The 10,148-nt window shown below is 37.3% G+C and overlaps 1 protein-coding gene across 2 annotated transcripts; it reads right to left on the reverse strand.

The window, feature by feature from the left end:
• Positions 1-1,770: 1,770 nt before the first annotated feature.
• On the reverse strand, positions 1,771-10,148 carry LOC122650347 (protein PHOX1). 2 transcript variants are annotated; one of them, XM_043843753.1, is made up of 3 exons: positions 7,687-10,148; positions 7,326-7,580; positions 1,771-2,158 (listed from the first exon to the last, which is right to left on the reverse strand). In XM_043843753.1, exons 1-2 carry the CDS (start codon positions 9,626-9,628, stop codon positions 7,432-7,434), a joined length of 2,091 nt encoding a protein of 696 aa, XP_043699688.1. In that variant the 5' UTR covers positions 9,629-10,148; the 3' UTR covers positions 1,771-2,158; positions 7,326-7,431. The 2 variants fall into 2 exon arrangements, with proteins under 2 accessions (XP_043699688.1, XP_043699687.1); XM_043843752.1 differs by having other exon boundaries at positions 7,307-7,580.

Here is a 10,148-nt window from a genome sequence, read left to right on the forward strand (position 1 = left end):
GCACTCTCTGCCACACGAATAGAAGCTCATCATGCTTCCATAGAAACATGGTCAAATCTACCATATGAAATAATAATGGGATGATCTGTGGTAGGCATATTAGTGTAATATGAAATAGAGAAAAAGATACTCTCTACATGAGAAAAGGGAGGGGAAAATGTTGGAGTTGGGGACAATTTGAAGATTAAGAGTTCACCTTGTAACATTGTCCAAACCAAAAATAGGATTAGGATCACAACTACAAAAAACAATTTGATTTCTGTAATACAGATAAAATAAAGGGTGATTGCAACTATACTAAAGAATCAATGACAATCAAAAGAGGACATAGATTGATCAGTAAAAAAAATTAAAAAGATATTCAAGAGGGAATCACTAGTCCATCTTTCAATTCTCAAGCCCAAATTCTTTTCGAGAAATCACATAAACAAGAAACATGCCCAATAAATTCAGATTATATTTTACAGAAATTGCATTTATCATTATTATGCAACTACTAGGAGAGCCTTACTTTAGTTAGAACACTTAGAACCCCATTATTTAAAAGCCTCCAGAAAAGCATTTTTAAATTTAGGATGTATATTAAATTTTGATAAAAATTTACACTATTGGCTAGCAACCATCCTATAGCATTGTAAAGAATATAATCCTGGTTCTTTAACAAAAAAAATAAAAAATTGTAGATTTATTTGTTAGAACACCAGATTTATTGAGAGGATAAAATCATTGGTCAACACTTTGGTTGAGAGAAAAGGGAATCTTAGTAATAGAAAAAGCTATAGATCTTGGGAAAATACTATATAGGAAATAGAATAATAACTGGTCACATGGTTCTTACGTTCAGACACAGGATCGTGTGAAATTACCAATCAGCCCCTAATGAACTAAGAAATCCCATTTAGTCAAATGTCCATGCATGTGCTCTTATTGGTTCCCGTGCTGGTGTAGGCGCTACACGACTAGACAATGATTTGCCCATACTATATATAAGACAAAGATTCCTGCTTCGATTAATGATTAGATCACTTAACAAAGAAAATTGTGGGTGCCTAGTCACAATTGATCACCCACAATTGATGGAATACAAAAGTCTTGTGTATAAGAAATGCCTTACTTGCGTAGGGAGATGTGGAATTTTTTTTCTTTTAGGTACTAGCAAGTCCATGTTTGCTATTTTGGATCCTATCGACTGTTATTCCTAATAAAGTGGCAAATAATATATATTCTCATTTTTTATTAATCACAAAATATTTTAATTGAAGATAAAGTTAGTAAATATAGGTATAAAATATTATATGATCCTGTGCTCATTGAAAAAATATATATTAAGGATGAAAAATATGGCACAAGTTCACGAATAATATAACTTAGTTATAATTAAACACATAATTTTTTTATTTCTTCCAAAAAATGTGGGAGTATACACAAATTTCTGGTTGAGTTGCAACCTTTTAAGTTAGATATGTATTTTGAAAAATTTGGTACATTTGTGAATAATGTGGGAATATACACAAATTTATTGAGGGAAAAGGCATTTTATCAGTATATGAGAAATTTAGTGATGATAAAACATATTTCTTTATATTTTCCAGGTCTGATGTTTTCTATCCGGGAATGTGGCCTACGCTAGTGCCCCCTAAGTCTATCTCTCTCCTCCTCCAAAAGTTGCTCCCAGAATAATTTAAGATGGTGATCCAAGCCTGATATTGGAACTTAAATGGAAAGAGAGTTTCTGTTATCAAATTGAGATTAAATAAGCAAATTAAGAACATAAAAAGAAAACTGTTTCTCTCTACATAGAACTCACAAAAATTACAAATGAGCACACTGGTGTGTAACAATAGATCACAGACCTAGACAACAATCCATATATCATTACAAGCGTGTTATTATAAGAATAAATTACAAATGCAATCTTCTACCTAATGTTTGAAAATCTTGAAAGAAACTGGGGGCAGATGCAGAAACCAACAAAAAGAAGTTTCTGCTTCTTCATATGGTCCTTTACGAGATAAGAGCTTCTCGTTCCCCAGATGGAAATTATTTGACATAATTGGCTCCTTGGCTTAAACACAAAACTCCATTCCAAAACCAACAACCTTCGTCTCTTGCTTGTTTCTAATGGCACATAAAGAATGACCCATGTAGCATAAGATACCTGAATAGAAACAATGAAAATACATCTCTTTAGAGGCAGACATGCTTAGATAGAATCAACCTTGAAGTGAACTCCAGATACAGCAAATTAAACTAAAAAATTACAACTTGAACCTGTGACCCACAAAAAAAACTGAGTCCTAAAGCCCTTACAGGAAATTGTTTATATAAGAAGTGCAATGTGTTTTAAATGGGATTTAACTGTTAAAGAAACCAGCAAAGGAAGAGTTTCTTAAAATATTGGTGGGGAAAATAATCAAACTTTAAGGGCTCCATACAAGCTGGGATGAGGATTGTGACTAGACCTTGATTACAGTATCTAGAATTACCTTCCATCTAATGAGTTTGTGACACCAATCATGGAACGTATTCCACAAGTATTAAACCATGTAATGCCTTTTTTTTATGTGTGTTAATTTCCAATCAAGGGAATGTCATCTACTGAAAAATGAATAGTGGACCTTGATGATGTTGAGTCCAGATCAATCTGGGAGCTCCCTGCACACCAGATGGTGTTTTTCAGCTAACATGAAACTGTGCCATGACCCAGGTACCATTTGCATTTAACCCAAACACACCTACCCCCCAACCACCCCCAACCCCCCCCCCCCTCCCAAAAAATTAAAAAAAAATAAAAAAAGAAGGAAAAAAAAATGGGGCCTGAATATCTCCAAGGAAGATGCAGGGAGGAATGAAAGAAAATGAGGGATGCCTTCAGAGCTTTTACAAGTTTCTTTCTTTTTATAGCATCCAAGTAAATAAGAAATTTCATAAGAACACCTCACCTAATTACTAGTGATTATCATCATAGAATGCATCTTCAAGTGTTCCTTTCCATCAAGTCATGAATATAATAAATGAACTTGAAGTTGAATACATGTGATAGACTACAACTGAGAGAGAAGGAATTATATCTTCCCACAAGTTTGCCTGTGACTAAAGGGGAATGTCACCTTTTTCCATTGTGCTTTTGTGAGGGATGTTTGAGCCCACTTCATAGATTTTTCGGTCTAAACTAGAATTCTCCTTAATAAATCCAAGAGTTCATGTTGCTTTGGCAGTCAATCCCTCTTCGGAAGAGAGAAACGTTAATGTGGCGTTTTGTTTTCCTGGTTGGTATTTGGACCATTTGGGAGGAATGGAATAATATAATGTTTAGATGATTCAATAGATCTATTCAAGAGGACATTGAGCTGATTACTGTGATACTGTAAGTGGACTGTCACCCTGGAACATCTTTTCTGGTAAGAAAGAGGCTGGACACCTCAATTTGGTAGTGATAGAAAGCCATTTTGTTCAGATCTGGAGAAGGCCAAGATTAGTCGGTTCCAAGATGAACTGAATGCACTATGACCAAAACAAAAACAAGGTGCAATATAGAGAAATTATTAGCTCTATTCTCGTTTATTTTCTCAAGGTGGAGCAAAAGAAAATGTTCTTGTTCAGATATGTACAGTGGTAAATTGTGGTTAGTGGCTAGTGGCTGTCACGATAAGGGGGTTGATGTAGATCGATTCTTGGGCTTAAAGTATAGCCACAGGAATCACAAAGGGACTGATCCAAAAGCCACCTAAAGTGGCCAGACCTTGGGCCATAGAGCCAACCAGCCTTGGTTGGGCCAGCCCAATCAGGCTGGGTGTTTTTGGCTCACTCAAAGCCAAATCGAGGGACTGTTTAAATAGCTTGGACTGCAAGCTACATCTTTGGTCAAAGCTTATTTTGTTTCCTTTTATGTTGGCCTTTTATTGCTTAGTCTTGACAATCTAATTGCTTAGGGAACGAGCCTCACTCTTCCTTGTAAGAGGCTTCTAGTTTGTTTCCTTTTTGAACACTTTCTATTTTCTGTTTTGGAAAGTTGTAGCTATAATAGCAAGGGGACCTTAGAGTCCTCCCCATGATTTTAATGAAGAAAAAAAAACTCATTTGCTTTGTGCAATGAGATCCAATGAGAGGCTGAGAGGCTGAGAGGTGAGAGACCTTTTGGGTGTGATACCCTTGGCTGAGATAGCCATTATCCCATCCCCTTCTTCTCCAATCAATACCCTGTTCTCCCCCACTCTAGTTTTATTTTTCTGACCAACTGAGCCTAGTCGAGACACCTTCTGAAGCGGCAGAAACTACCATTGTTGCTGATATTTGGAGACTTTAATCCATAAATAAACACCTATCTTCGATACTGATTTGGTGGAGATCTGATGGCTGGTTTTTTTGCAACATATTACTTTCTAATTTCTGATATCTACCCTTCTAATTTCAAGACCTGTTCATATCTCTGCATCAGAGTATTAGAATCAACTGAGATTTGAAGGACCAAACCACCCTATTAGGATCTAAACTTGATGGGAGCAAGTGGCTGTTGATTGCTGATCTGAAGTTCTAGAGATTTCTGGGTTTTGATCCCTGTTTATGTCCTGCAGCAGACCTGTTTAGGTGTTGTTTATTGCCCTTTTTGGTTGGCTTTAATCAATACCTACTTTAGGTACAGTTGGGGGTTATAAGGGTGATTTTAATTCATTATTCTTTGCTGTTTGGTATAAGTACATATACTGTTAGTAAGTCTGAAACCAGTGGCTATTTGAGGTTGTATTTGTGATCCTATCTGGGGTTTAGGTTAATTTATGCCTAGCTCTACATTAGGGTTTGCCCCTATTGTATTATGAGTTAGTTTAGTTAGTAGTTGGGTCTTAGGTTAAGTCTAGTTTGTGTCTTATTTTATTTCCTATTCCTATTGTAATTGTACTTTTGACTCTTAGTAAACTCTTAGTAGAATTCCTACTAAAAGTCTGTTTAGTCTCCTATAAAAGGAATTATAGAACAGAGAGAGCATCAACAAGATAGATAGCCTAAGTCTATCGTGGTTCAGCAATTCTCCTCTCTCCTCTCTTCTTCTCCGTCAGATTCTGGTCGGTAGTCTCCAGTTTGTCACAGTTCTCTTATGTTTCAGGATGTAAGTTACTTCCAAGAATTTTTTTTTTTCTTACTTATAATTTGTTTAAGGTAATTTGTTTCAAGGTGAAATGCTAAAAAAAAAAATCTGCAAAATTACCATTTCGTTATTAATGGCAAAACAATATAACACAGATTATGATAAATTAACTGTCAGCCTTAATTCTACTAATATTACAGAAAAAGACACATTGTAGGTATGCCATTTTTCTAGAAAAAACAAGGAATCCTAATATTCAATGAACTCCATAAGTTCTAAACAAATGATATGATTCATATAGATGCCACTAACTAATTTTCAGAAATTATTTTCACTATTTTACTTTAAAATGAATGGAGCCTAGGTGCTGCAAAATAGAGGCATTAAAAATTAAAGAAGGAATTCAATAAGGTGAGGATAGGATGGAGTATCACTAACCAGATCTTAACATCTATGCAAAGATCAGCCAAGCCAAATTCAGAACCAGGGAGTAAAAAAGATACAGAGATGCACGGAAAAGTTAAAAAAAAAGAAAAGAAAAAGAAGAACCATAAAAAAAAATCATAGGAATACAGAAGCCAAAAGACAGGGAACAAATTTCATGCCCCCCCCCCACCATGGTCCGAATGAATTTTCCCACTCGGTCCAGAAGAGACACACATTGACCAATTACTAACCAACTTTGTTGCAGATTTTGGACTTCGGTTTCCAAAATACGTAAATATAACTTAGAACAGAGTTTTCCTCCACCCACGGTGAATGGGATGCCATTCACCGTGAGGACGGGAGAGGGTATCGGAAGGGTATTTTGGGAAGATACTAAAACCTTAATAGTAGTTTGTGAACCCTAGGATGGTGGGGGAACCGTCCTCTATGGGTGGAGGAAAATTTTCTCCTATAACATATGTTCTGAAATTTTTTCTCGTCATATGCATCAAAAAAAGGGCGTAACCAGTGCACAAGGCTCCCACCACTGCGGGGTTTGGGGAGGGTCATAATTTTTTCTTTTCATATGCATCACTTATATATAATAGCTAGGTGAGAGAAAAGGCTGAAAAGAAAGGTATTATATATGATAGAGGAAATGGAAAGACAATTCATTGCTAACTGTTCTTGGATTATGTTTGGACTTTGGATAGGGTCCTTGTTTTTGCTAACAATACTGGTAGTATAAGTGTCGACTATCCATATTCCTCAAAGGATTTGAATCACATATGCTGCACCTTGATGTGACCATCAAGGTGAAGCCTTATGTGCTTTTTAAGATACTGACAGCAGCTTAAACTCGGTAAGAATAAACGGCAGGAAGGAGGTGGCAGCAGGAATAATCCTGTCCAGTGCCATGATTCAAAATCTGGGGTTTTCATGTAAAGATACTCAGACCAATGGTTCCATTTAAATATTTGCAAGTATTCATTAGAAAATATAAGTTGTAGAACTTTCTCTTTGGTGGTTCATAAGAATTTCATCAAAAGCATGGTTTGTGGGGTACCTAAAACCTTGTAGCCTTTAAAGAGTATCAGTTTGAATGAAAAATAATCAGAGCAAAGAATCTACAGAACTGTAAATGCATGAGAAAAACAAAATCAATATTCAAAAGAAAGTCAACTGTTCTTTGTGGTGTTCAATGTTTCCAGAATGGTGCATTCACATGTCCAACAAATACTTGAAACAGGAAACATTAGGTTACTAGAAGATTTCAACTGCCTAACCACTAAATGAAAAATATTGCTGGTCTTAGTCACCTCGAATTTTGGTGCAGTTTTGTGAAGCCATTTGATTAGTTAGTAACATTATCTTTGACGTAATGGTTTCCATTTATTTGTATATTAAAATTATTATTAAAAAATCTATGTTAGCATTTACTATTATAACACAAGCTAACCCCAATAAGTTTTTTTTTTGGGGTAATCACACAAACCACACGCCAATCCCAAAAGGTTAACTGACTTTTAGGATCATGGAATGGCGGATATACACAACGCACACCACACCCATAAACCCCAACAGGTTATCCTGATCCTTTTGCATACCAAAACTGTTGTATATTTTATCCTCCTCCTTTCCCGAACAACTTTTCAGTGAAAGCAAAAATACAAATAAAAATTTTTAAATTGTCACAAATTGTAAGCAACAATGTCATAATGCGATGCAATTTTAAGATTGTGGTACTCGGACAATATAAAAGCTTCAACTAAAATATATTTGTTGAAATAGACCAACCTATGAGTGCAGAGATTACCTATTTCATTCAGTTTGCAGCTACATGACAATGGTGCAGCAAGACTGAATCTCTTCACTGCTCTAAAGAATGTCGGCTCAGATCTGATGCAGCTAACTTAAAGAATTCACACATGCTCCAAGATATGATGAAGTTTTGGAACTCGTCTTCTAAATAATGGTTCCAGCCGGAAGGATGGAACACCACTCTGCCACCTTTTAGCATCATACATCTCATTCCATGCCTGCACTATCTCATCAATTTTGAACCCCAAACCTGCAATTATTGCAAAATTATCCACATATTTTAAACCATTTAGGGAAAAAAAGAGAAGGAAAGAATCAGATCTGCAACGATTTTATCAGTTGGTAGCCATATTTACCTTCTAGTGAAGTTTTATTTGAGCTATGGTTCTTCATCATAACAGCAATGTCAGTTGGAGAAGCTCCAGCAAGTTCAAATTTTTCAAGAGCAACCTCCAGACATTCCTCCCAGACAGGCATTCCTAATTTAAATTCAACAATAGATCTCTCATACAGTATAGTACCCCATAAAATATTTATTTGAGATATCATATTTGCAGCCTTATCTGCAGCTTCTTCTGCTGATACATCTGTAAATAGCCCATCGAACCCTATTTTCTGCAACTGGGTTTTTACCTTATCTGGTTCGGAAAGTTCGTTAAGGCGTCTCTGCTCCATTTCTTCCCACATCTGCATTCCCTTCTCCATGTTGTCTTCAGCACTGTCAAAAAGCTCTATAACCTCTGAAGATGGCCATGTCTCCAAATCAACTTTGCTCCCTATAGCATAATACCAAGAAAGTTTTGCTTGCTCATATTGTTGCTGCCCAAGTGCAAGAAGGCCTTCATAGAAGTCAGGTTTGATTTGTAGAGCCTCTTCATATCTCTTTCCTGCTTTCACATATTCTCTTTGTGCCCACTCATATGCTGTTTTAACCTGTTCAAGTATGGATTCTCTTGAAGCATCTTCTGTGAAGAACACCCTTTTCCTTGCCCTGGACATGTGAACGTTTCCCCAGTTGAACAGGGCTAGAGCTGCCATTTCTTGAAACTTATCTGCCGCAATATCAAAAAGGTCTTGAGCTTCTTCACTCGTAATGGTATCATCCATAGCTTCTGAGTAAAGCTTCATCCCAAGTTCATGAAGATCCAAATAAGCATCGGAATTGAACCCAACATGGTTTTTGAACAAACGAGCAAACTGGATGATCCAGTCATCAATACAAGTTGACCCAGTTTCCATTTCTCCATTCCCATTATCAGCAATTTTATTTCGGTTCTTCCTGGGCTTTTCCTCCTCTTTACCATTTTCCACTGCCTCAAATAAGGGCTCCTGCTCAGGATTAACTTCTACAATGTACAGTCTTAGAGAACCCTGTGAATCAGCTGATTCTTCAGCCCATCTCAGCTCTTCAGTTTTTGTGATTGTAACCAAGTCACCTTCTTGGTCCCTGTATTTGATGAGAACTCCCTTTGAGCTCGGGAAGCGATTTCGAATTGTCTCCCTTAGCTGCACAATGCTACATTTAACCGGTAATTGCGCCCACCTTATATCCTCCCCAAACACCAATTTCACTGTTCTTGTGGCTTCTTCTTCCTTGATGGTACTAACATTTTCTTCCACAACCACCTTATCTTCAGCTTTCTTTTCATCGTAGTTATCTTCGGTTTTCTTCTCCTCGTTTTTGTGGCTCTTCTTTTTCTTCTTCTCTTTAACTACTTTACACACAGGTGAAGCTAAAGGAGGTTCAATATATTCTGGAGTCAAAATGATTCCTTTATCATCCACCTGGATGCCCTTCTTCTCAATTGCCTTTTTCAACCCTTCTACAAGCTCCAATGCCGTGAGATTTTTCGGTTCTGTGCTAAGAACCGTATTAACATCTCTCAGGGCTAATTCAAGTCTATTGATAGCTTCATAGCACCTCGCCCTCTTCAGTAGAGCTTTACTGTATTTGGGAGCCACTTCAAGAGCCAAATTGCACTCTCTGATGGCCCTGGGGTAATCGGCCAGACCCATCTGCATGTAACAAGCAGCCATGTTACTGTGGAGGTGGGCTACATCTATGTGATTTCTGGGCAGCAACTTGAGGGCTTTTTCATACTTTAAGATTGCTCCTTCACAATCCCTCTTCTGAAAGAGCTTGTTCCCTTCCTCCTTCAGCTCCTGAGACATAGTGATGAAGACGGCCGTGTCCTCGTCGTAGGCTTTTGTGCCCTGGTCTCCCGCCTTGTTCTTCGCATTTGCACCCCCAGGTTTCCCTTCTGCCTGTGTCGTCTTCTTCCCTGTAGGCTTCCCCATCGCTAATCGGGAAACAATACCTCTAATTTTCCTCCAATCAAAGACCTTGTAATAATCCTATACAATTAGACCCACACAGAACCAAAGAAGATCGGTCACTACTCAATCAAGAGTCGAGACCGAGCTTCTCCGCAATACAACCAATTCAGAACCACAAAATCCCTAGTAACTCACCAGCCCACAAAATCTGTTCTGACCCAAAATCCTCAAACACCCCAATTCTCTACAATTACATAAACAAAACCACCCAAAATTCACAGACTACAAATTCAAATGAAAAAATAACCAAAAAAGAATCCCAATTCGGCAAAAAAATATGTGGTTCTTAAATAAATTAATACTTTTACTCTATTCGCAATAACCACGAAATCTGATCAGATGACTTATCTGGAAGGCGAATTCTCCTCGGCAACAAACGCATTACAGAAAACCCAGGAGATAACCTACACGAAACTGTACTCTCAGCAGTGACAACTTCGGTTCAGGAACGGAATGAAAGAAAACCTGAGCTTAACAAGAA

The sequence above is a fragment of the Telopea speciosissima genome, chromosome 2 (genome assembly GCF_018873765.1).
Source record: "Telopea speciosissima isolate NSW1024214 ecotype Mountain lineage chromosome 2, Tspe_v1, whole genome shotgun sequence".
Taxonomy (NCBI): Eukaryota; Viridiplantae; Streptophyta; class Magnoliopsida; order Proteales; family Proteaceae; genus Telopea; species Telopea speciosissima.